General features: G+C 44.9%; 1 protein-coding gene across 2 annotated transcripts in view; it reads left to right on the plus strand.

Annotated features, from left to right (window-relative positions):
* The window catches only part of OXCT1 (3-oxoacid CoA-transferase 1), a 114,201-nt gene that overhangs the window by 48,340 nt on the left and 38,849 nt on the right, over positions 1-27,012 (plus strand). For both annotated transcript variants that reach the window (XM_083154266.1, XM_083154274.1), the window contains exons 8-13: positions 7,639-7,746; positions 8,739-8,853; positions 9,824-9,918; positions 14,689-14,737; positions 17,869-17,941; positions 20,640-20,715. In XM_083154266.1, coding sequence (XP_083010392.1) covers positions 7,639-7,746; positions 8,739-8,853; positions 9,824-9,918; positions 14,689-14,737; positions 17,869-17,941; positions 20,640-20,715 — 516 coding nt within the window. The remainder of the gene's footprint in view (positions 1-7,638; positions 7,747-8,738; positions 8,854-9,823; positions 9,919-14,688; positions 14,738-17,868; positions 17,942-20,639; positions 20,716-27,012) is intronic.

Below are 27,012 nucleotides of genomic sequence, written 5' to 3' on the forward strand. Positions count from 1 at the left end.
CGGTGGCTCCAGCACCAGAGATTCCAGTTCATGTTTCCACACCAGGATCCGTAGTTCCTCATCACATGCAACTCCCTACTCCCAGCAAGTATGATGGTTCGCCAAAGGCATGCCGTGGGTTCCTGAACCAATGTGATGTCCACTTCACCTTGCAGTCATCTCACTTCCCAACCTCCAAGGCAAAGGTGGCCTATTTTGTGTCTCTCCTGGCAGGGTCAGCTCTGGACTGGGTGTCCCCTCTCTGGGAACGCTCTGACCCCCTGCTCAATGACTATGAAGCTTTTATTACCTCTTTTCATCGCATCTTCGATGACCCCGGCAGAGTGTCCTCTGCCGCCACTGAAATCCTGAGGATTCGCCAGGGTAGCCGATCGGTGGGACAGTATGTTGTGCAGTTCCAGACCCTGGCCTCAGAATTAAAATGGAACGAAGAGGCTCTCCTCTCCGCCTTCTGGAATGGGCTGGCAGGTCGTATCAAGGATGAATTAGCTACTCGTGACTTCCCGGCTACCTTGGTCGAGCTCATCTCTCTGTGCAACAAAGTAGATCTACGGATGCAGGAACGCCAACTAGAGAGAAATCGCTCTGATCGCCTTCGCCCTCGCTTCACCCCAAATGCTGTTCCCGTTCCTAGACCAAGTCCTTCCACAACTACACCACCTGATGAACCTATGCAGATCAATCGTTCTCGGCTCTCACTGGAAGAAAAGTCCCGTAGACGACGGGAGAATCTCTGCATGTACTGCGGGTCTTCTGCCCATTTGCTGTCCTCCTGTCCATTGCGTCCGGGAAACGGCCGCTCCTAACCTCCCCGAGGGAGGCCCGGTTAGGAGTCTTGCTTTCATCTCCCTCCTCAACTGTTTCCACCATTCCAATTACCATTGTGTGCCCTCAAGGGGAAAATAAAGTCCAGGCCCTATTGGATTCCGGAGCGGCAGGAAACTTTCTTTCTTCATCTTTCGTCTTTCAACACTCCCTGGCAGTACAACCCTTGACCCATCCCCTGGTTCTCACTGCAGTGGATGGGAGTCGTATCTGTAGTGGGCAAATCACCCTTCAAACCAATCCAGTGACAGTGCTAGTGGGTGCTCTACATCAAGAGACTCTAGAGTTCTTAGTTCTTCCTCAGTCATCACACCAGGTGGTCCTGGGTCTACCATGGCTCGCTAAACACAATCCTCATATTGATTGGACCAGCATGGAGATCAAGGCCTGGGGTACGAACTGTTTAACCACTTGCATGACTCGTATCATTCCACTCAATCAAATGAATCCTCAAGAAGAGGGAGGTTCCAGTCTTCCATCTTCACCAGCTTCACCCTTGTCTATACCCACACCATACCATTCTTTTTCTGATGTCTTCAGCAAGGGAGGTGCCGATTCTCTGCCCCCTCATCGTCCTTGGGACTGTCCGATAGAGTTGGTACCCGGGAAATTTCCACCGCGGGGTCGTATCTACCCCTTATCTCTACCCGAGACCAAGGCTATGTCTGACTACATTCGTGAAAACTTGAATAAAGGCTTCATTCGTCCATCCACCTCGCCAGCCGGAGCGGGGTTTTTCTTCGTTAAAAAAAAAGATGGGACTCTCCGGCCATGTATCGACTATAGGGGTCTCAACGATATCACAATCAAGAACCGCTACCCATTACCCCTCATCACCGAACTCTTCGATAAGATCAGAGGGGCGTCTATTTTTACCAAACTGGATCTGAGAGGGGCGTACAACTTGATCCGAATCCGTTCCGGTGACGAGTGGAAGACGGCTTTCAACACCCGGGATGGCCACTACGAATACCTGGTGATGCCATTTGGCCTTTGCAATGCCCCGGCCGTCTTCCAACAGTTTGTAAACGACATATTTCGGGACTTACTGTATCATTCCGTCATGGTGTATCTCGATGATATCCTCATATTCTCTCCTAACCTTCATCTCCATCGTCAAACTGTATCTGAAGTCCTGCGCCGTCTACGCCAAAATCAATTGTTCTGCAAGCTAGACAAATGCGTCTTCGAGGTCACTTCCATTCCATTTCTTGGCCACATCCTCACCAGCACTGGGATAGAGATGGACCCAGAGAAAGTAAGAGCCATCCAAGAGTGGACAGCGCCTACCACGCTCAAAGGTATCCAGAGGTTCCTGGGTTTCTCAAATTATTATCGTCGCTTCATCCGGGACTTCTCCACCCTTGCTGCACCCCTTACAGCTCTAACCCGCAAGGGAGTAGATCCAAGTCAGTGGCCACCCGAAGCCTCGCTAGCTTTCCAACAACTAAAGAATGCATTCGTCTCTGCTCCAATTCTTCTTCAGCCGAACCTCGACAAACCCTTCATTATCGAGGTGGACGCATCCTCAGAGGGAGTCGGGGCAATCTTGTCACAGAAAGGGGAGGACCAGGAACTTCACCCCTGTGCTTTCTACTCTAAGAAGTTTCTTCCAGCGGAGAGAAATTACCCCATTGGGGAGCAAGAGTTACTAGCAGTCAAGTTAGCGTTGGAGGAGTGGCGGTACCTCCTGGAGGGGGCACGACATAAGATCACGGTATACTCTGACCATAAGAATCTCTCATTTCTCAAGCATGCCCAATGTCTTACTGCTCGTCAAGCCCGCTGGGCCATGTTCTTCGAACGATTTGATTTCCAGATCAGATTCAGACCCGGGTCAATGAATGCCAAGGCCGATGCCCTTTCACGCTCCTTCGAGACTCCGGCCGACCTAGAGACTCCTCCTCGACCAATCCTCGACCCTCTGGTTTTTGCTCAAGTTACGGTCCAACCTTCACCTCCTCTGGGCAAAACCTTTGTTCCCCTCAATCTTCGCAAAAGAGTGCTGTCCTGGGCACACGCTTCCCGTTTTGCAGGACATACTGGTGCACAGAAGACCCTAATGTTCCTGTTACGTTCATATTGGTGGCCCACCATTCGTCAAGATGTAACCAGCTTCGTCGCTTCCTGTGTAAAGTGCGCCCAGCATAAGTCCTCCAGAACATCTCCTGCCGGTCCTCTTCTACCTCTAGCCATTCCTACAGAACCATGGTCCCACTTGTCTATGGACTTTATCTGTGAACTTCCTCCCTCCAAAGGACATACGGTAATCTGGGTGGTGGTTGACCGGTTCTCAAAAATGGCGCACTTCTTCCCATTGAAAGGTCTTCCATCCGCTCCAGTTCTGGCTCAGCTCTTCATCTCCACAATCTTCAAACTTCATGGGTTGCCCAAAGAGATTATATCTGACCGTGGAGTGCAATTCGTTGCAAAGTTTTGGAGGGCTCTCTGTTCCGCTGTACAAGTCAAACTCAAGTTCTCCACTGCATTCCACCCACAAACCAACGGGCAGACGGAACGGGTCAACCAAGACTTGGAAGCCTTCATTCGTTTATTCATCTCTTCTTCTCAAGACGACTGGGTGGATCTTCTGCCTTGGGCGGAATATGCGCACAATAATTCTTATCATTCATCCTCCGGCACCACTCCCTTTTTTACTGTTTTTGGCAAACATCCCCGATCTCCAGATTTCTCAGACTTATCTTCATCCGATGTTCCTGCAGCTGCTGCTTCTTTACAACGGTTTGCGAAGATCTGGTCAGATGTTCATACCGCTCTCCTCAAAGCATCCGCTCGATACAAAAGGATGGCGGACAGGAAAAGAAGAGCGGCTCCCAAATTGAAGGTTGGAGATCGAGTGTGGCTGTCTACCCGCCACATACGCCTTCGGTTACCATCCATGAAGCTGGCTCCCCGATTCATCGGACCGTTCCCAATCACGCAAGTCATTAATCCTGTTGCATACAGACTACAGCTTCCTTCTTCCCTGAAGATCTCAAATTCTTTTCATGTGTCTCTTCTAAAGCCCCTGAGATTGAACTTATATCAAAAGAAGGTGCCCAAACCGCCCAAGATTGGTTCTGAAAGAGAGACTGAGTTCGAAGTGAGACGCATCATCGACTCACGCTGTCGCAATGCCCATCTGCAGTATCTGGTAGAGTGGCTTGGATTCGGTCCTGAGGAGAACTCCTGGGTTGATGCTGCAGATCTCCATGCTCCCCGTCTGGTGAGGCAATTCTTTCAAAGGAACCCACATAAGGTGCGTAGGTGCCCTGGGGTCACCCAGAAAAGGGGGGGTACTGTCACACTCAGCGGCGGTGCGCGGCGGGCATATTACTCACCCGTCAGCGCCCGCCGTCGGCTAGCGTGTAGTGGTCTCCGGGTCAGCGGCAGCGGGCAGCGGCAGTCTGGTGGGCAGCAGGCAGCGTGGGACGCCGACAGGTGTAGCAGTGTGTGCTGTAATGGCGCCGGGAGGCCGGCGCCGCCATCTTGGTTAAGGGCAAAATAGCAGATTGGCCCAGGTCTGAGGTTTCCTCCCATACTGACCTGACAGCCAATGGCAGCCGCCCTCTTGGGATATAGGGGATCTGCCTAGGGCTGTTCAGCGTCAGTGCAAAGAGTCTCCAGAGGCGTTCACAGCTCCCAGCTGACTCCGGCTCTCTGACTCACCTCTCCTGACCTTGGTGCCTTGCTCGTGCTCTGTGTTGGTCTAGGTTACTGCTTAACCCCATCGCTGCCAGTTCTCTCCACAGTCTGGTCTCTGCCTGTATCCCTGAGCTTCCTGGCCTAGCCCTTCAAGTCTCCTGCTTCCAAGCAATTCTCCAATCTTCATTCATCATTCATCTTCTTCCAGTCTTCAAGGATCCTTCATTTACCATCAAGTACATTCTCTTTCCGGATCCTCTTATTCTTCAAGACCCCAGCCTGCCGTCCTATGCTATTTGAACTGTCATTATTCAAATGAACTTTCTCCTTCTAAAGTGCCTTGCTGGCTCAAGTATTGTTTATCACTAACTGCCACTTTAAGGAAGTATTCAAGTGTGTATTGTTTCCATTTATGAATTCTATTATTAAACCTGCACGATTTAATCCTTCATCCTCTGGTCCGTCTCCAGTTGCTACACACCACACGACTTCATCCAGCCCTTCAGTTGTGACATGGATTTCCAGTGATAATCATAATACAAGGCTTGATACATCTCCCCCACGTGCTAAATAGAAACTGTTAAGTAGAGTAGTTGATCTAGGCAACCTATTGGCCTCTAACTGTCATTTCAAAGACTGTGCTCGGTAAATGGGAGAGTTTGAGTGCTATGCTCCACTTTTCCATTCCAATCTTTCTCCGTGGCTTGATAGATCTACCCCTTAGAATTGGGGTGGAGAAACCAATCCTGGAGATCTACCAATGGTCCACGTTTTCCAAAGCACCCCGCTGGTGCACAGCTGTAGTCATTACTAACTGTCACATGACCCAGATCACCTAGCTGGTGCACAGCTGTAGTCATTACTAACTGTCACATGACCCAGATCACCTAGCTGGTGCACAGCTGTAGTCATTACTAACTGTCACATTTTCAAACCTTCTGCATTCATTCCTACTATAGATCCACAGGTGGTCTGAAAAACATGAACTGTTGGTAGATCTTAAGAACAGGTTTGGCCACCCCACCTTAGAATGTTCTGTTGGGCCTTACCATTGTATGCCTTCCAACAGCCTAGCCTTTCATGTCATGGTGCTGGTAGTATGGTAGTAACATTTCTGGCTCCTTTAAAAACATTTAAAAAACGACTTTGGCCACAAATTTGACCAATCATATGCCTAGCCCAAGCATGTTTAAATTGCTCTACTGTCTTAACCTCTTCCACTGTGACGGGAGGCTCTTCCACCTATCCACTATCTTTTTAGTCATTTTTCATTGTTTCCTTTGAACCCGCCTTCCTCCAGTTTAAGGAGTTGTCCTTGTGTTCTGATACTGGACCTTCTTTTTACGCTTTACTATCCAGTGTATTTATATCCTGCTCTAGATATGGCCTCCAGAACTGGACACAGTATTCTAGGTGAGGCCGTACCAATGACCTATCCAGTGGCATTATTACATCTTTCTGCTGCTGATTCCTCTCCCTGTGCAACTGAGTATCTGACTTGCCTTCCTCATTGCTTTGTAACATTGCTTCCCAGCCTTTAAATCATCTGAAATAGTGATTCCTAAATCCTTCTCCCACCCTGCTCAAGGGATCTGGTGATTCCACAGGCTGACTGGGAGGCGCTACATCTGTACTATATTTAGCATTTGCGTTTTAAAGACCTAAGTGCATGATTTTGCATTTTTTTCGGTATTATATTGTAGTTGCCAGACAGGGTTTGGTTTATTGCACCTAGGGAAAGAACTGCTCATTTGCTACAGAACAAGTGGTAAATTTGATCCAATTTGGGAGCCCTGACCACCCAATATCACACCAACCAACTAGCTGGCTGTTTGCTCCTACATATTAACAGATTATCATACCAAACAACAATTGCCCTACTGTCATTTGCTCCCATATATTCCTTGTTTGGTACTCTTTACCTAGAACGGCGCCCATCGCGACCATCGTATGCACTAAAAAACGGGTGTGATGCGATGGCCGCGATTTCCCATAGGGATCAATGTTAAAAGTGAGATTGGACGCGATTTTAGTGTTCAATGCCTCAATGCCCGCGATTTTTCCATAGGAAACAATGTTAAATGGGCCACAGAGCCCAAATAGTCACCCTAAAGTCTGAAATGGCCCCCACAATTGTTAACACCACCCCACGATCAACGTCAACCCGAAGTGTGGCGAGCGCAGCGAGCCCGCGAGGGGCGGCGGTACGCGTCCTCCGACCTTTTCATACCCCCACTATCCACGTCGGCGTGGAGTTGAGAATAGAATAGTGTGGCGAGCGCAGCGAGCCACCGAGCCCGAAGCGTGGCGAGCGCAGCGCGCCCCGCGAGGGGACGCGGATACCTTCACAGGTAAACGCGTCCCTTCGCGGGCTTCACAGGTATCCGCGTCCCCACGCGGGGCTCGCTGCGCTCGCCACGCTTCGGGCTCGGTGGCTCGCTGCGCTCGCCACACTATTCTATTCTCAACTCCACGCCGACGTGGATAGTGGGGGTATGAAAAGGTCGGAGGACGCGTACCGCCGCCCCTCGCGGGCTCGCTGCGCTCGCCACGCTTCGGGTTCACGTTGATCGTGGGGTGGCGTTAAAAATTGTGGGGGCCATTTAAGACTTCAGGGGGACTATTAGGGCTCTGTGGCCCATTTAACATTGTTTCCTATGTAAAAATCGCGGGCATTGAGGCATTTAACACTAAAATCGCGTCCAATCTGACTTTTAACATTGATCCCTATGGGAAAATCGCGGGCATCGCGTCGCAGCCGTTTTTTATGTGCATGCGATGGCCGCGATGCCCGCGATTTTTTACCCCCGATGCCCGCGATGCCAATCGCGGGCGCCGTTCTAGGTAAAGAGTACCCCTTGTTTTTTTACCATACAGCCAAGTTTTCCTGCATGCATTTATGGGGTGTGATGGAAATCCCGCCATGTGTACGGGGGCCATGTGCTGTTCCGGAACGGCACTTCATCCCATGGCACTAAAGTAAAAGTCATGAGTGCAGTCATTACTACAGTTCCAGTTTACATGGATTTATTATTGCGGCACAAGCTTGTTAGGGGCTTGGACGGCGCAGTTTGAACCAGGTTCTCCGCAGAAGACCAACGCTCCCCTACTGGTATGTTATCTTCGTGTACTGGTAGACACTGCGCTAATTACCTCTGTTCTCTACAGGTTGAAGAAATTGTTGAAACAGGAACATTTGCACCAGAAGACATCCACATCCCCAGCATTTACGTAGATCGGATCATCAAAGGCGAGGGCTACGAGAAAAGAATCGAGGTATGGGGATAATTTTGGTACCATATCACAGAAACAAATGTGCGCTCAGGGTCTCATTTGGAATCTCGCACAGTACTGAAGTACAATGCTTTGATCAATACTAAACCCTTCCATGATGCATCCGTCTACAGTGGGTATGATCAAAAGCACAATTGTGATGGAGACGGCAGGGTGTTGGACATGTGCTGGCCCTGCCTGGGAGACGCTTGGAGATGGTCCGTCTTATGGGCCTGTTCTAGGAGTGTCGTAGCAGGCACATTGCTGATCTGATTGGGAAATCAGACACTCACATTGGAGACTATAACATAGCGTGGGGCTGGTGCAAGGTAAACTGTGCTGCCAATGGATGCTTCTCTGCTCAATCATCATGGCACCAAGGGAAGGGCTGATCCTTAGCATAAAGTTACAGACTTGTCTAACACCAAAGCCGATAGTGCGGTCATACCAGCGCACAATCCAGGATCAGCCTCCATGAAGGCGATCTATCTATTGTATTGTACAAGAGGCGCTCAGCTGTTCTCCAAACCAAATTGCTTTCATTATTCTGCTTTATGGCTCCTATATTTCTTGTTACGTTACAGCTGTCTATGATTGATGGGAGAAAGCTGCTACTGACAGAATCCTTTTTTCTGACCTGTAGCGAGTGTCGCGTTCCATGAATTTAATCACGCCGCCACTTCAGGGGCAGCCGTACGTCCCCCTGTACCCTGGCCTTGTGTTCGCTGGGGTGGCGGCGGTGTTGACCTGTTTGCTAGGCAGCGAACCAGGCTGAACCAGGCCCTTTATGGGGTACATTTACTAAGATGGGAGTTCAATTGAAGATGGGCTGTTGCCCGTAGCAACCAATCAGATTCTACTTCTTATTTAGCACCTTCTAGAAGATATAGAATCATCGTAGTAAATTTACCCCTATGTTTCTCTGAAAAGGTCTATTGTATTCGTGTATACAAAGCGTAACCCAAGGAATGACTTTATGTGTTTCTGTATTTCAGAGGCGAACACTAAGGAAATCAGAAAATTCAAAACCCAAACCCAAAAAAGATTCTGACATTGTAAGAGAGAAAATCATCCGCCGCGCCGCTCTGGAGTTCCAGGATGGAATGTACGGTATCCTTATAGATTCTGAGCCGCGCTCAGTATATAAAAGGTGTTCTTCATCACAGAAGCGCTTTGGGTGCAGATAAAGTTCCAGCAGATCAGCGTCTTATGGCCTGGTCAATTTTTAAATACAACCTGTAAAATGGCAGTTAGAAGCTGATTAATCGGTACTTCATCTCACCAAGGTTTGAAACATCTCCCCCTCTGTCTATTCAAATCGAGGCAAACGTTTGGGGCTAGACAGCTGTCAGTTCTTTTTCTTAATTGTCCTCTCCCCTTTCCTGCTTGACTTTTTTTTGTCTTTTTTAGGATGGTGATCATTGGTTCTTACTGCTATTTTTCCAGGTCTACCTTTAATTGAAGTGGCCGGAGATAGAGAATACAGAATGAAACAATGTTCATGCATACAACTTCCAACAACAGTGTGTACCCTCACATCCACCCAGTTCATTGTTTGTTGAATTGGGTGGATTTGTTGCACATCCAATGGGCAATAGCAGTGTGTACGGTGGTGCAGTGTATTGTTGGGTACCTGAGGCACACTGTCAGAACATGTGTACCCAACTGAGCTTGGGTCTTGGCATTGGCGTAAGTTCATCCCAGTTGCCCGGAGGCAAGATAAATATTGGCGCCTCCCACATACCCCGCTTTATATAAATGATGTTTAAAATATCAGTGTGACAACTATTGTCCTGCTAGGAGAGGGGTGTCAGCCACAGAAGTGATATTGAAGGCTTTGAAATAACTGATTCAAACTTGCAGGGGAGGAGAGGTGCCCCCTTGGGAGCAGGATCCCGGCGGCAGATGACTCCATTGCCTTCCAGAGTTACGCCTCTATGCCACATGTGGTATTTTCTCTCTTTGAAGGACAATTTATAAATGTAACACTGAGCATTTGTTTCTTGTTGTGCTACGGGTACAGCTCATGGCACAACCGCCACAAAAATATCTATTCAGCCTTAATAGATCAACATTCCAGCAAACCTCGGTATCGGTATTCCAATGTTGGCGAGCAACTACATTGATAAAGATATCACTGTTCACCTTCAGAGTGAAAATGGAGTCCTAGGCCTGGTACGTATCTGATATTACATGGATTCTGTTTTTTAATATATATTTTTTTTATAAATGAATAATAAACATTACAAGCACACTGTTCTTGGCATTTGGACGTCTCTCTTGTCCTTGTGAAGGCATGTCCAAACTATGGCCCTCCAGCTGTTGTGAAACTACAAGTCCTATCATGCCTTGCCACAGTATTGCCATTAGGGAATGCTAGAACTATGGCAAGGCATGCTGGGATGTGTAGTTCCACAACAGCTGGAGGGATACAGTTTGGACATGCCTGTCCTAGAACTTCCAGAGAGTAGAATGTCCCAGAGATAGAATTACATGAAAGATGCCCAGGCCAATGAGGAAGATAGAGAAAATCCTGGAGACCAGATCTATCTCCTAACAACCCAATTACATGACTGGACGACAATGGCTGCCTTTCCACAGAAGGCTCATGGTATCAGAAGAGAAAAAAAAACAACTGCGCTTTTGAGGAAAGATACAATTTCACACAGCGTGTAATAAAATAGTAAACCTTTATTAGCAACAACTTAAGGTGCCCCTACACAGTGCGATGATTGTATACAATTTGTACTAGATCGCATCTGTTTTGCAATGCAATGAGATCTAGTACAAAAAGTGCAGCACATATTTTTTTGAGCTGTGTGACAGGAGGGCGCATCTCATTGCTCCCAGCAATTGTGTATGGGCACCTTTACACGTATTACTGACCATTGTATTTAAAAAGAAGAATATTAAAATATATAAATAAGGTGACTGAATCAATTCATTGTTGAGGGAAAAGACACCCCTAATTTTCCTCTGTAAGGAGCCCCGTTTCTAAGTGGAACTTGTATTACGGCACTTGCAGTTGTGGAGATACAATAGGACAGTTTTATATACCACTTACAATTATTGATATATTTTAATATTCTTCTTTTGAAACACAATTGTCAGCAATACGTGTTACTGTAGTTGTTTCTAATAAATGTTTACAATTTTATTACGCACTGTATCTTTCCTCAAAAGCGCAGTTGTTTTCTTCTTTCTTCTTTCTTTTATCTTTTTTCTTTGTATACATACAGATGTGTCCACATACATCTTGGTTTTACTGCGCCATGTATGGCACAATTTTGCACACCTTGGCTCCGCTTGTGATTTCTCTAAAAAATTCCACCTCTAATCTATTACTTTATACAAATTCTACTGCTGCAAACAATTGTCAGAATCCACCAACTTGTACAAGGGACTGACTATCCCTTTATTCAAAACTGCTGCTGTTGAAAGGAGGCCGGACGTAGCGTCTGAAAATGATCCTTCGGGATAATGCACCCATTTCTTTTCTCATGGTATCAAAGTTCTCTAATGTGTGGGTTATGTGGATGGATGTTGTAAGCAGGATATTAATGTTACAAAACAAATGGGTGTGTACTTGCTGTAGAATTGTATGTGTTGCCCTTTCCGCTGGTGTGAGTATGGCAGATTTATTATTATTATTCCTTTCATGAAACCATTTTTGCTTCTGTTAATTATTTAGATTCCTAGGTGTTGGTGTCTTAGTGGCCATTTTCCTCAGAAATTATAGGTACAGTCCACAAAATGGCCGTTTCCTCTTTCTACGTAGGCAGTGAGTGCATTTTGATGATGAGCGATGATCTCAAGTAATTGAGGGGTAGATTTATTAAGCTCAGTGAAGTGATAAACTGTCTTGTTTTTATCACCGGCCAATCGGCTCCTACCTGTGAAGTTACAGGCTTGGTTTGAAAAAAATGACAGGTAGGAGCTGATTGGCCGGTGATAAAATCTAGACAGTTTATCACTTCACCGAGCTTAATAAATCTACCCCTTATAGCAATATCGCTGGAGTCGGTTACAGTAGTGCAGGCTTTCCCAACCCCGGTCCTCAAGGCACACCAACAGTGCAGGTTTTGTAGATATCCAGGCTTGAGCACAGGTGACTTAATTGGTATCTGAGGGATTCTGATTAAACCATCTGTGCTGAAGCCTGGATATCACTAAAACCTGCACTGTTGGTGTGCCTTGAGGACCGTGGTTGGACAAGCCTGCTCTAGAAGATAGTAGACTGGATCTGATTGGTTGCCCATAGCAACATCACATGGGAAGTAGAATACACATCTTAGTAAATTTCCCCCAATAATGTAGTGTGGAACTGTTGCCTCATTCAGTCTTATTTATGAACATGCAGTTATTAATTATAGAAAACAACAACAACAGGTGATTAAATGTTCACTGTGCAATGTAACGATGTCAGTGAGACGCTCATGCTGAGCTTGCTGTCAGCACACCACATGCTGTAGGTGTGAGCTGCTGTTGAGGTGGGGGTGGGCATATAACACTCCCACCTTGACTTTAGAGTGTCTTTACACCCACCTTAAACATTTTGGGGGCATGGCCTAATCTCAGGAGTTGGCCACGACTCCTGTGATTAGGCCACACCCCATTTTTTTTTACCAGGGCCCGGGATACCTCTCGGCTGCCCTGGGTATGGTTAGGTTTATCAGCTCTTCCAACATACCCATGAGGTGGCTGCTTAATGTCGTTTTTTTTTATGGGGTGTCGCCAGTAGCCCTATTCCCCAGATGGATTTTCTGTTCAGGTTTATAATGACTTGGGTCCAATGGGTATGAGAGCTCCAACAATAATGGTCCATCAGGAACAGATGGAATATATTGGAGCTCACCCTTAAACCTTCATACAATGGGCGCGACCCTATTGCGTCTGTGGATTACATTCAGCACTGATGTTCTAACCCCTCTTATCAGTCGTTGCCACCAGAAGCGTGCGGTCTGATCACGGATCTCTTTCTGCTGATGCTGCAGGTCTTTCAGTTCAGCAGCTTTCTGCTTTATTTCAGCACTTAGTTCTTTTTCATGGTGTTCTATGGCCTGTACGGTGTCATTGGGAAGAGATTCTACCACTTCCTCCAGTTGGGCATTGGTCTCTGCAACCAAACTGCCACTATCTCCTTCCCCGGTGCCACCATCAGGCCCATCAGTGGCATTGGTGTCCCTTTCTGCTCTCTCTTCGAGGGTCCACATTGAATAGTACTCCATCTGCATTTCCATCCAGCCGTTTTGAGGAGCATAGCGGTCAAAGCGATGCATGATAGTCTCGCCGAACATTGAAATCTCCACTTTTCCATTCTCTCTGGTCACCATGAGAGTTTCCTCCTCAGTTGCTGGAGCCGTCACTGGTCTAAGCTCATAGAAATGCTCACCGCTTTGTTGTTCTCCCAGATCTTCGGTCATAGTTCCAGAAAAAACAGACTTATTAGCGGGTGGCAGGTCCTCATTATATTCTCCTTCATCCATCCACGGAATGCTAGATTCCCCCCAGCTGTCTTTAGAGGAATCCATTTCAATGTTTTTTAACTTGATGCAAATTACTGTAAAAGCAAACGCCAAGTAATAACTGCTAACTCTGTACAGTGAGTAATAGATGCTTACTGTCCAGTGAGTCTGCAGTAAAGACACCTGTCTGTGCAGTGAGCTGAGTTATGTAACACAAAGCCATTGTGATATCATTATGACATCACAATAACAGCCTGTCCGTCTGCATATATTGTTGTTGTCAATAAAGTTTAATATAAAAAAAAAGAAACATTGGAAGAAACTCTGTCATATATATGATCTAATCCTGTATTTTATATGGACATACAGTATTGTACTGAGGCCGATCACCATGGCACTACTAATTTACACAAACTCTGGCTGTAAGAGGCGAGGAGAGTACAGTAAGCCTGTCCTATGAATGCGGTGCCCATACAAAATCTTTGCATTACCACTTATAAATGGGTCCATTCTAAATATTATCCACAGTGACAGTGCTATAAACTCACTGAATTATAAAAAGAGGGCATATTAGTGGGGATGTATGCACAGCAGTCCTGGTAAATCCATACCTCCCAACGGTCTTGGTCAGGGTCTGTTCAGGGAGTGCTGGACACTCCCCCAAATTGTAAAAAATGGGTCATGTTGCTCAGTCCTGCCCCCCTCCAGCCATTTTCTGGAGCGGTCGCCACCTCCGGTGCGGAAGGTCCCGCTTCCCATCCTAGAAAACTTGGGAGGTATGGTGTCAGTGTTATTCATTATTACTTGCTGCTAATTATGCTGATTACAGGAGGCAAGTAGAAGAATGACTCATGTCTGCACCCAAATAGTCCAGGGCCAAACTGTATCCAGGGTTGTGGTGAGTCCTGGGTTCTAGTTAGCTCTGTAATACAGAATATTAGATCATGTACATTTCAATGTATCCTGCTATGATATAACCCAATTAGCATATATTAAAATAAGGAGGGGAAATGAGAATATTTGCTGTGTGTATGCATTTGCTATGTTGTATTAGGCACAAGTGCTGCAAGAAAGGAAATGTTAGTGTGGGTGATAGGCAATGGCGGAAATTTACTAAGATATGTGATGTTGCTATGGGCAACCAATCAGAATCTACTTCTTATTTATTTAGCAACCTCTAGAGCAGGCATTCCCAACGACGGTCCTCAAGGCACACCAACAGTGCAGGTTTTGTAGATATCCAGGCTTGAGCACAGGTGACTTAATTAGTACCTGAGTGATTCTGATTAAACCACCTGTGCTGAAGCCTGGATATCACTAAAACCTGCACTGTTGGTGTGCCTTGAGGACCGTGGTTGAGAGAGCCTGCAGTAGTGTATATTCAAGATAGAACAATCCTGCATGCCTTAATAATAAAGTAGAAGGGCTTAAGTCCGCAAAATACTACGTATATGTTGTGTAAATGTCCTGTTTTCATTAGGGCCCTTACCCCACGGAAGATGAAGTGGATCCCGATCTGATCAATGCAGGTAAAAATACCTCATTTTGCAAATGGTGAAAAACTACAGCAGAGAGTTTTTGAATTCCATCTTATATCAAGATTATCTGAATTATTTACCTGTACAGAAGTGCAGATTCTCAGGTTATGTGGTGGTGTATTTAAAAGTACAGGATTGATGAACAAAGCCGTGGAGAGAGATAAAGTAGAGAACAATACATGGGTTTATGCGCCAAGGCTTGGAGAGTGATCAAGTTGATGGAGCTAAAGTACCAACCAACCGTCTCCTGACATTTTTCAAACCTAGCCTATAACACTGCAGCTAGGAGCTGGTTGGCTGGTACTTCATCTTCGCCTACTTTTCTCTCTGCAATGCTTAGCACTAAGGGCCAGATGCACTAAGCTTCAAAATGCAATAAAATTGATCAAGTGATAACCAACCAATCAGCTCCTGTCATGTCACAGACTGTGTTTGAAAAATGTCAGGCAGTAGCTGATTGGTTGCTTGTTTATCACTCTACATTTGATCACTTTTCTGAAGCTTAGTGCATCTGGCCCATAGCCCCAAAGTACTAGCCAATCACCTATGTTATAGGCTCTGTTTGAAAAATTCCAGCTTGTTAGTTGACACTTTGGGTGAAATTAATGAAATGCGATTTCTAAGCATGTATAAAAATTGCACAAAATCGCACTTTTTAAAATCGCGTTATTGGGCCGATTTTCGCATATTTAATGAGATGCGGTTTCGCGGCAAAATAGCGCAATAAAGTGCGATTTTGTGCGATTTTTAAGTCCTGAAAATGTGCGATTTTCAGTCATGAAAATTGGCACATTTTCAGTATTGTGCGGTGTGTTGAAAAAAAATAAATAAATAAACGGCGTGCGGTCCCCCTGCTAAGCATAACCAGCCTGGGCTCAAAAAGCCGGTGCTGGTATCATAAAATCAGAGGGACAAATAGGGGTTCCCTTGATTTAATGAAACCAGCACCAGGCTCAAGGTCCAGCGCTGGTTCACAAAATACGGGGGACAAAATGACTAGGGGTCCCCCGTATTTTAAGAACCAGCACCAGACCCAACCAGCCAGCAGGGTAATGCCACAGCCGGGGGACACTTATTATATAAGGTCCCGCGGCCAAAGCATTATCCCCATGGCTGGACAGCATGGGCAGGGGTCCTGGGGAAGTGGGGACCCCCCCAATGAACGGGTCCCCCCCGTCCAGGACTTATCAGCCCATGCTGAAAGTCCGGGGCTGTCCCCGATGCCCCTGGGCGGTGGGCATCGGGCTGTTGAAAAGTGTAAAAAAAAAAAAAAGAATAAAAACTATTGTCTTATACTGTAGAACTATGAGTCCCAGCAAGCCTACCCCACATGCTGGGACTTGGAGAACCACAAGTCCCAGCATGCGGGGCATTAAAGGGCCCGCTGGCACTTGTAGTTCCACAGTGCAAAAAATAGTTAAATAAAACACACACGGACACCCTGGAAAATAAAAGTTTAATACATCCACAGCCCACACATACTGATACTTATCTACCTTGAGCCCGTAGGTCGGTCCCTGGGTCCGGGGCTCCTGGGCTGAAGAGTCCGGTTCCGGGGCCTTGGTCCTGGTTCCGGGGCTGGTCCGGGGTCCTGGGCTCCAGGGCTGATGTCTCCGGGGTCCAGGATCCGAAGTAATCCAAAAGGGGTACCTGAGGAAGGAAATCCTACTCACCTGGTCCCCGGCGACGACCCCGGCATCTTCTCCGGCAGACGCGCTGCTCCCGGCTGGTACCCGCAGAGATGTTCATCTTCCGCGCCTCTCCTCCGGATGATTCCATTGGCCGCCTAGCGGCCAATCAGGAGCCGAAAAAGTCGGCCATTTTTGCGGGGAAAAAAATCGCAAAAATAAAAAAACGCACCCTATTAAATTTTGACCTTTATCTCTCTACTTAATCACTCACCAAGGCTTAGCACATTTCTCCTTTAGATTGCTGCTTCAATACTTTGACACCGACTAGTTCTCAAATAATAGATTTTCACCACTGAGTTGACTATTGGTCCAGCCCTCAAAATGTGTCTGTGTAACAGTTGACCATATTCTGTGACCTCCAGAGAGATTTTGGAAAGGAGATATTGCTTTGTAGGAGAATAGCAAAGACCCTAAGTATCAGATGGATGACTAAAAGGTACATCTCTTGCTATCTAAAGAAAAAACTAAAACCACAGTATGCAGGATTACTGCCTTAGTAGATTTATGTACTACTCATTTAGATAAAGAAACACAGGCAATTCTAGGAAAAAATTGTCCCCAGATCTAATACCCTGTACACACTGGCCCTTATTCAGATCTGATCGCAGTACAAATTTGTTCTCAAAATGGGCAAAACCATGTGCACTGCAGGTGGGGCAGATGTAACATGTGCAGAGAGAGTTAGATTTGTGCGAGTTATTTTGTTTCTGTGCAGGGTAAATACCGGCTGCATTATTTTTACACTGCCATTTAGATTTCAGTTTCAACACACCCCACCCAAATGTAACTCTCTCTGCACATGTTACATCTGCCCCACCTGCAGTGCAACAGGGTTTTGCCCATTTTGAGAACAAATTTGTACTGCGATCAAATCTGAATAAAGGCCACGGTACAATATGCGGCACCGCTGATATCATTTAATGATATTGGCGGTGCCGCAAAACAAATAACCGGCGGTTAAACACTAAACGATATCGTTAAGTGACATCACCATTACCCCCCAGTGAACATGCCGTCATTGACAATTTCTTCAGATTTGACTGTATGTTCAGACGATAGTTGTTATCGTTAACGATCCGCTGGAGCGTGCCTAGTTAACGATATAGTGGGTACACTAAACAATATGCATAATGATATTGTTAATGATTCATTATTGTTAGAGATGTGCGGCTCCCAAATCGGGATCTTATTGGCTATCCAAAGCACGAGACAGCCGATAGCCAATCGGAAAAATCCGAACTTGCGATCATTTTGGGGATAAGAACCGAATAAATCCGAACTTGCACATATCAAAATTTCGTGTACTGCGGGCCCAACTTAACCCTTTCAAACCCATTAATCAAAATCACTGTGGTTTGTAGGGTGTAACTGCTGATTTTTGGATACCTGCCAGTCTTGGTGGCTGTAAAGTTCTCCATTCTGTGTCATTAGGTAAAGAAACGGTCACGGTTCTACCAGGAGCCTCGTTCTTCTCCAGTGATGACTCATTCGCCATGATTAGAGGGTAAGTAACCCATAAATTCCCTGCAGGTTCTGGCAGTTGTTGGAGAAAGTTGTATATCAGAAATTTAGCAGCAGTTGAAGCCAATTTTTAATCAAGAAAGTATTAGCGGTTGCTGAGCGATTACCCAATACTCAAAAAGCCTCATGATTGCTGTACATAAAAGACCAATAAAGAAAGGATTTTTTTTGTTTGTTTTTTGTATTATTTGCCTTTACTTAAATAGGACGTCCAATATGCTAACCATAAAACTAATGTGTGTGTGACGTGTGTCAATCCGGCCATTGTATTTGGGACCAGTAAATCAGTCATTTCCTCTCTCTCCATATTTGTTCCAAGTATTCCTGACAATCATATAACAGTTGTGCGGAACAGCAGTAAAAGGCTGGGAGTAATCTGGTACAAGTAGTTTGGATGCTGTGGCTCCCATTGAAAGGGGCTGGTGGTTTGACTTTTTGTACTGCAAACAGTGTTTATTGTATTTTCATAGTTACACTCATGATGAATTCACTACAATTTTATACTTATGTAACTTGGGGGAAATCTAGAGAAGTTAATACTGTAGATACAGATCCAATGCTCAAGAATTTGCCCGCGCTGCACCCCCTCAGTGGAACACGCTCCCTCGCTCCATTTGACTCTCCCCAACCTTGCAAAGGTTCAAACGGGAACTAATAACCCACGTAATCATCAAAGCGTACCCTTCCGCTGCATAACCTTGTCCTGAGGCTGCTCCCCCAACCCCCTGCCACATACTGTACCTTGACCTTCTCTGCTTTGCTTACATCCGTCCTGCCTTCAGGCCACCTTCCACTTACTTGCACCTCATGTCATCTGTCTATCACCCCCTTCCCTCAGAGCAGGGCCCTCTTCCCTCTTGTTGTCAAAGCCCTCTTCTCCTCACATTTCACTTACAGCTCCCTCCTGATACTTACATCAAAGCTGTATTGTATTGCGGTGCCCTTTGTTATCTGAACTCGATTTTTGTTATTTATTTTACTGTAATTTTAAATTCTGTCTTCCTGTACTGTTTTATTGTATGCCCTCTGTACGGTACTGCAAAACACTTGTGGCTCCTTATAAATAAAATATAATAATGCAGAAACTGCTGACACCGATTTATGCATTGGACAATATGTCACACGGAGGCTCCTTAATTATAAGTGATTCTAAATTGTCAAACTTCTGTATTTATATATTTTCTGGGGGTTGCCTCAAAGTGTCTTCTCTTCTATGGCAGAAAATAAATATTCACAATTTATATTACAAAGAATTATGAAGCGCTTTTTCCATCAAAGCAAATGCTACAGTATATAGTTAACAAATTTGTTTGTTTTTTTAAATCCACCTAGAAATCTCTTGTTCCCCAGTAACGCTTGTTCATTTCTTTATTAGAACAATTAATTTAAAAAAAGATGAAACTAATAATCATAGCCCTTTGTTTTATACTCTTTATATTGTCTCATTGGTTGTTGTGTGCTTAATATGCATTGGGAGATATTTAACTAGCCACAGTACTTTACTGCACCTACCTGACCCCAACCCCCACCCGAGAATATTCAATTGTCCCCAATGCCATTAATTATCAGTGATCTTGTTTCACTTGCCTGAGGAAAAAATCCCCCAAAACCAGCTTTATCAAACCTGTTTTATTCACAAAAACATAAAGGTCCGGGAACTTATTCACCCGAAAAAAGAATCATTTTTTGGGCCAAAAAAATGGGATATACAGTAGGGGTCCGTTTTAGGCCTGTTTGTTCGGGTCTGAATCCGGGCACCTTCCCCAATGCTTGAGGAAGGGGCCCAAATTATTATTAAATAAATAATAAATATATGTATTTATAAAACGCATAGTATGTGCGGGAATGTGAATGCTGTAACTTCATAGTAAGTGGTCTATTTACTAAACCTTGGAGAGAGAGGAAGTGGCCAAAGATGAAATTAAAGTACTTTATCGCCATCTACTTTTATCTCTCTCCAAGGCCTAGACCCCTGTGGCCAATGTGCATCCCTTTTGAATTATAGAGAGCCAGACACATTTCTGGAGGACCACCACTGCCGTACATATTTGTATAAGATTTCTAGGGGCATATATATATATATATATATATATATATATATATATTCTAAAAGCTTAAAGAGAGATACAGCGGAGAGACAGTACCAACCAATCAGCTTTTCAAACACAGCCTGTAAAAATTTAGAAGCTGATTGGTAAGAACTTTGGCCCTTATTCTGGTTCACTTGCAAAGGCAAATTCCTTCTGAAATGGACAAAACCATGTGCACTGCAGGTGGGGCAGATGTAACGTGCAGAGAGAGTTAGATTTGGGTGGGGTTTTACATCAAAGTGAGATCTACAGTATATTGCAGTGTAAAAATAAAGCAGCCAGTATTTACCCTGCACAGAAACAAAATAACCCACCCAAATCTAATTCTCTCTGCACATGTTTCATCTGCCCCACCTGCAGTGCAGCATGGTTTTATCCATTTCAGAAGGAATTTGCCTTTGGGAGTGAACCAGAATAGGGGGCCTTTATATCGCTCCAAGCTTTAAAAATTCTACCCCCCTATTGTATTGATGACACTACCAGCCAATCAAAATTTAGGAGCCCAAGGGCATAAAAAAAAAATAAAAAGCACGGTATTTTATTGGTAATTATATACAGTTTTTCATTTCAAAATGTTTCTCTCCTGTTTAGCGGTCATGTAAACTTGACCATGTTGGGGGCGATGCAGGTGTCAAAATCTGGAGATCTGGCAAACTGGATGATTCCTGTGAGTATTGCCGTAGGCTGGACTTTCCATGTACATGTCCGTTATATGCACGGAATCTGGTATAGAACTGCATTTACGCATGCATACTCCAACTAGTACAGTGGTACCCAAATTGCGTGCCTAGGCCATGGGGTGCATTGGAACACTTACAGGGGCGCCACGTGTTAAAGGTCCAAGACCAGCTCAAATGTATTATAATTAAAGTTATAGGCAATACTAAACCTAGTGGCTGCCAATCATAACATATTTGGACAACCAGAAGTAAATCCTGCCCCCTCTCCACAAAACTGAGTCTAATGCTGTGTACACACGGTGCGATCCCGACACGAACTGCATACAACTTTGTCTATATAGTGCAGATCTGCACTATATAGTCTAGGCAGCCAATACTTTCTGCTTACGATACGTGAACGTGCATCGGGATCACAAGGGTAAAAACCCATTCGATCTGCATGGAATCCCGATGAGATTTTGACTATATAGTCCAAATCTCATGCAGATTGTACCGTGTGTACACAATCTTCGATTTTACCTTTTAGATTCGATTTCGATTTCCCCAATCCCAACCCCTTTTTAATTGGCCTTTGCTTTCCATCCAATTTTACATTCGATCTATCAGGGTTGAAAGGCACAGTGTGTACACATTCAGATTACTATATTGTATTTGATAAAGACAAAACGGGAGGGCATCGATTGCGGATCTAAAGCATCTAAAAACCATGCGATTTTCGTTTTGATTTTGCTTCTAAAAGCAAAATCGAATCGAAAACATTTTGAAACCGAATCGTGTGTACATCCCATTAGAATTGCATATAAACAGGGGAGGCTCCAGAGCTGGGGCTGCAGCACAGTTCATAATTAAAATAGGGAAGCCACACCAACTGCCATTCCAAACTGACTCACTGATGTGGCTACCCTGTTTGAATTTTGAACTGTGCTGCAGCCCCCCCCCCCCCCCCTCTGGATCCGCTACTGCATATAAACTCAATTTGCCTAAATTATTTTTTAATAAGAAATTCATGCATTACCAGGCTTATCGGTACGCATAGTGTGCTGAGTGGTAAGCAGTGTCAGTGCGCATAACCACTTCTCCCCCATAACACCTCATAATACATCTACCCCATCGTTTCTGTTCATATTTAATTTACCACCAAATGTTGGTGTTGTCATGGGCGCCATTTTGTTGCCTGAACCAATATTTAAAACACTGTAGCATATTCATTAACACGATGCCGGTTACATCAATGAGATACAAGGGATTTTGGGGGAGATGCATGAAGCGGTGAAAAGAGTGGAGAAATTGCCAATGGCAACCAATCAGATTTGAGGTAACATTTATCAAGGGCATGTTATAAAATTCTAAGTAACAGCTGATTGTTTGGCAATTTCTCCACTCTTTTCACTACTTCATACATCTCCTCCTTTGCTGTTTGTCACCTATCAATGCTCCCCCCCCCCTTATACTTACCTGGTCCCCTGGTGGTGCCCTGAGTGTCCCCTGGCATACGGCGGCCTTCAGGATCCCAGGGGTGCATTGCACGAGTGCGTGGGGGGTGCCGGCGTGACATCACCGGTGCACTCACACCCCTGGGACTGGAGATGCCGCTGAAGAGGATCCTGAAGGCTGCAGTAGACATCAGGAGGCGAGGTAAGTATGAAAAAAAGGTGCAGGGGGGGGAACTCCCCCTCAAAAAAAAACAAACCTGAAATATTCTGAAAAACCAGGGTTTCTGGAATATTTCAGTTTTTGGAATACACGGATAAAGGAGACCCGACCTGTATTTAAATGGGCCAGACCTTAGTAGATATTTATACTTATCAAAACTTATTCATATAATAAAGTGCCTCTGATATAAAATAAGGATTGGTTCATCATGAAGACTTCTGAAAGATATGAGGACGTTTATGAGCACTGATTTGCAGGCAACCATGCATAGACAGCGACAGAACTTCTGTAACCCATGGCAACCGAACAGCCATTTAATTTTATAATGTACTCCTACTAAAAAATTTGATTTTATTAGTCGCTCTGGGCTACAGAACTTTACTTTTTTGCTAGCCTTCATAATTTTAAACATCTGCATGCTGGATCATAATATTGTCATTAAACTAACTCTGAAAACCGATATATTTGAAAAATCTATCCACGTTTCTATCCACGTCTTTTTATTTTTTTTAAATCTGCTGAATAGCAGAGGATCCGGCAGAGAACATTCTAAAGGGTCACAGTGACTTTACTTGAATATCTCCTCCGGCTCCAACCACCTAAAGGCGATGACGCACTCTGTGTCGGCTGCTGTAGTCCGCGTTCTTATTTCAGGTGCCTGTTGTTAGCCATGTGGGAGGTATCAGTGACATGCTCAGAGAAGGTCATGTAGTTAGCAGCACAGACCGAGCCTTATACTGTAGCTTAGAGTCTTGGAGCACAGATCAGTAGAGGGTCAGTGCAGGGTCTGCGTAGCACAATCGCAGCGGAGCATATGATAATCATTAGTATACAAGCCTGTACTTTTAATTGGTCTCTGCAGAGGAAAGTGTCGCACTACTCCGAAATAATCAGAGCGAAGACCATGATTTGGTCATTAACTTGAGTCCTTATGTTAATCAGACTGCGCAGCGTATCGGAATGTGGTTAAGAATAAAAACCACAAGCTGTGAAGCGCGGTTTAGCGGCGTGTAGCCGGTATATATTACACATGAAGCCACAATGATTTCAGAACGCAGCTATTTGCATCAGAACTCCTTTGTAGCATCCTTTCTCTTTTCTTCTGTATTTATCATTTTAGATTCCATTTGTAAACTGGCAACTTTACTCTAATGATGGATTAAAATGAGCTTTTTCATTTTTTTTTTGCATACTAAGGGACAGATGCCATGGCAGCCGAGGGGGGGGGGGGGGGTGTAGAGCGGGTACTAATTACCCGGGCACAGGCGTGCTGGAGGTGCCCCGGTCTGACCCCTCCCTTCCCCCTCCATCCCTCCCAGGCAGCAACAGCAGCACACACTACAGTGTGAAAGCTTATGCTGAGCCTGCTGTCAGCACATGCTGTAGGTGTGTTGCTGCTGAGTTTAGAGTTTTCTTTCACCCCTCTAAACATTTTTTTTTTGGGGGGGGGGAGGTGGCCTAAACGTGGGAGATGGTCACACCTCCCACACTTAGGCCACGCCCCCAAATTTTAACGAAAAAAAAAAGTGATAAAGCGGAGAGTGATAAACAGCCAGCCAATCAGCCCCTAACTGTCCTGTTACAGGCTGGGTTTGAAAAATGACAGGCAGGGGCTAATTGGCTAGCTGTTTATCACTCTCCGAATGATTAGAATGCTGCCAAAATGTCCCTGGTGGTCTGGAGGTGTCCTCAGGAGGGGACCGCTAACCCGAATTCCCAACCCTACCTCTAGTGCCTAATCCGTATCCTCCCCTCTTGTAGCTTAAACATAACCCTTGCGCGGCAGTTCCTGCAGAATGTCGACATTCAACAGCTCTGCAGATTCCCGACATGTTCCATGTAAGCATTGTGGTGTTGACAGTGACTGTCACCACTGTAAATATTAACACGACCACACCCCATCATGTGATTATTATGTTTATGTAATACAGTACGCGACAGTTAAAATCCACTTTTGACGGATGTAGAAAATGGTCGACAATCAAAAGGTCGACACATGCAAACGGTCACATGTCGACACTTTGATTGTCGACCTATACACTTGCGACTTAATGACCGCATCACAGAAAATGATGTCAGGATTTTATAACGGGCAATTGAGAAGGAAGTTTTTAGTTAATTCCTCTACAAAAATACACATTTATTTTAAAACCACCTCAGCATGGGGTCACGCCTCTATGTTGCTGATCATCAGGCTAATGTGTCTGTGGAGGGGGGACAGGGTATAACTCATTAAGTAAACACCCACTGCTTCCCTCTTCCATCCCCCTGTCACCCTTCCATCCCCCCCCCCCGTTACCCACTGCCTCCCTGTCACAAAAGCGGTCACTTCACTTCACTGACCACACATGTGGCGGCCATTCAGCAGTAAATTGCTGGAGTCGGGTAATAATTTTTATTGTCTTACGGGGTACCAGAGAAAAATAGTTTGAGCCCCTGCTTTAGATAGATAGATATGTATACAGGTCTAGTGTCCGTTTGTGTGTCTCCGAAACACTGCCATCCGTTGGCAGTGAGTGAAACTACCTCTCTTTCTCTCACACATGCACAAACACAGAGGCAATCACGAGTTAGCAGACTACCTTTCGAAGCATTTGCTTCCAGCGGGACTACTAGTACTGCATATGTCCTGCTTGTCGTACTGCTGTGTTGACAAGCGATGTTACTGCACCGCACAAGCCTGCAGGTACAGTAGATCTGGGATTATAAATGTCGACATCCGCTCAGTACAGCATCTGTATGTTACATAACACTTTGTACTGCTCAGTGGAAGTGTTGCACACAATTTCTCAAGCTTCCAGATAGCATTATAAGCCCAAAGCGTTGCAAATACTGTATCCAACATGTTCTCGAAGCAGGCTAGATACATAAAGCTGCGTTATCTCATGACACAAATGCCGGTATAAGATAAGCAGCTGTTGTTACCCCTATCAGTCGTCGCCAGGCAGTTTATACGCTAAACCGTCGCTTCCTCAGTAGTTTTTTTTTTTTGAATTAGCGGTGTTAAAGTCTTTTCTCGACAGAAGACATGCAAAGTCCTGCAGCTTTCTGTGACCAGATCCGCTTCATGTTGACAACTTAAGTCGGTTGATTTCAAATTCGTAATAAGCGAAACCTTTCATTTAACATGTTACGGGTTTAATACCGTGCTCTCATTTTACAGTGTGCTATGTATAGAAGAATAATGTACTGAACTATTAAGGATATTAGGAAACACAGGGCCGTTAAATAAGCAAACTGTGAAGCGACTTGTAATTTGTAATTAATTACAGCTCATTAGAACTGAAGCGTTTGCGCAGAAGTCTTTGTGCATTAACCCTTTGAGTGCCAAGGGAAATTGTCAAAATAGGTGCAAAAATGGGCAAGCAATATAACCCTTTGAGTTGAGAGGTCCTCAAAGTTTAAAGTGCCAGCGTCACTCACAGCAACTTGTCTTTTTATTTTTTTTTGGGTGAAATTTTTATCTCCACTTCAATTCATTGGCTTGGGCTGTATTTGTATTTATTTATACTAAAAAGAACAATCGCTGCGAGGGACGCTGGCATTTTTAGCAAATATTTTGAGGATCGCTCAACGCAACATTGGCACTCAAAGGGTTAATGTAGTGGGGGGTTTTTTCTTACTGATGCGCTCTACCCCTTCAGCGGAACTCCTCTGTAAGTTCTTATATTTATTACCAGTAATACAATAGCGCACACATATTCCGCAGCGCTTTACAGAGAGTATTTGAACATTCGCATCAGTCCCTGCCCCAATGGAGCTTACAATCTATGTTCTAGCCAGGTTTAAATGGAAGCCACTGTTCCTCCTCCCTCTTCCAGATATTTTTCAAATGGATTGTGTGTGTGTGTGTGTGTGTTGCACGCACAGCAGCCATATTTGCAACGCTTCACACTGCTCATACTCCCAAAGCTGAACCAGACTTACTTACGCCCCTTTGCGGATGTGCAAAAATTAACAAAAAAAGCCAGCCGCATCTCTTCTTGCACCTGAACAAATGTAAATGGACGGCAACATGAGCGTTCATACTTAACAAAAGGTGGCGTGTAGACGGATCTGCGTCCCGTTCAGAGATGAGTATAGGTCAAGATCTGACTGTTTTAGACGGTTTTCTTGCACCCAGAATAGAGCTGGAGCAAGTCCTTGCTGATATGGATGATGGCTGCTGATGTGTAGGTGCAGTGCAACCCCATAGATCCAGCCAATACAGAATGCAGGCAAAAATATGCAGCGGTTTCCAAGCCAACGTGTGTGATTCTGAATTAAGCCAGTAATCCTGTATTCGCACATCCTGCATGGTCCAAGAGGTCAGTAGATCTAAACTACCTTAGCGTAGTCCGGTGACTTCTGATACCTTCAATCTGCAGCGATGTTTATTTGGGAAGTGCTGGGTTGTAAAACATGGCGCTTTGACATTGCGATTATGTCCGATATTTAATATGACAGAGCTTTCCCTTGCAAATATTATCCCAGGCATAAACACGATCAGAAGCTTGGTTACAAAAAAAGTGTTAAAATTCTATCAATACCGAGACTTGCCTTTCTTCTTTTAGACTCCATGGTTATTTGTCAATATAAAAGTGAAATGTTCTGTATAGCTTAATTGATGTTTTTAAAAGAAATCATGAATA

The sequence above is a fragment of the Crinia signifera genome, chromosome 1 (genome assembly GCF_055691185.1).
Source record: "Crinia signifera chromosome 1, ASM5569118v1, whole genome shotgun sequence".
NCBI classification, from domain to species: Eukaryota; Metazoa; Chordata; class Amphibia; order Anura; family Myobatrachidae; genus Crinia; species Crinia signifera.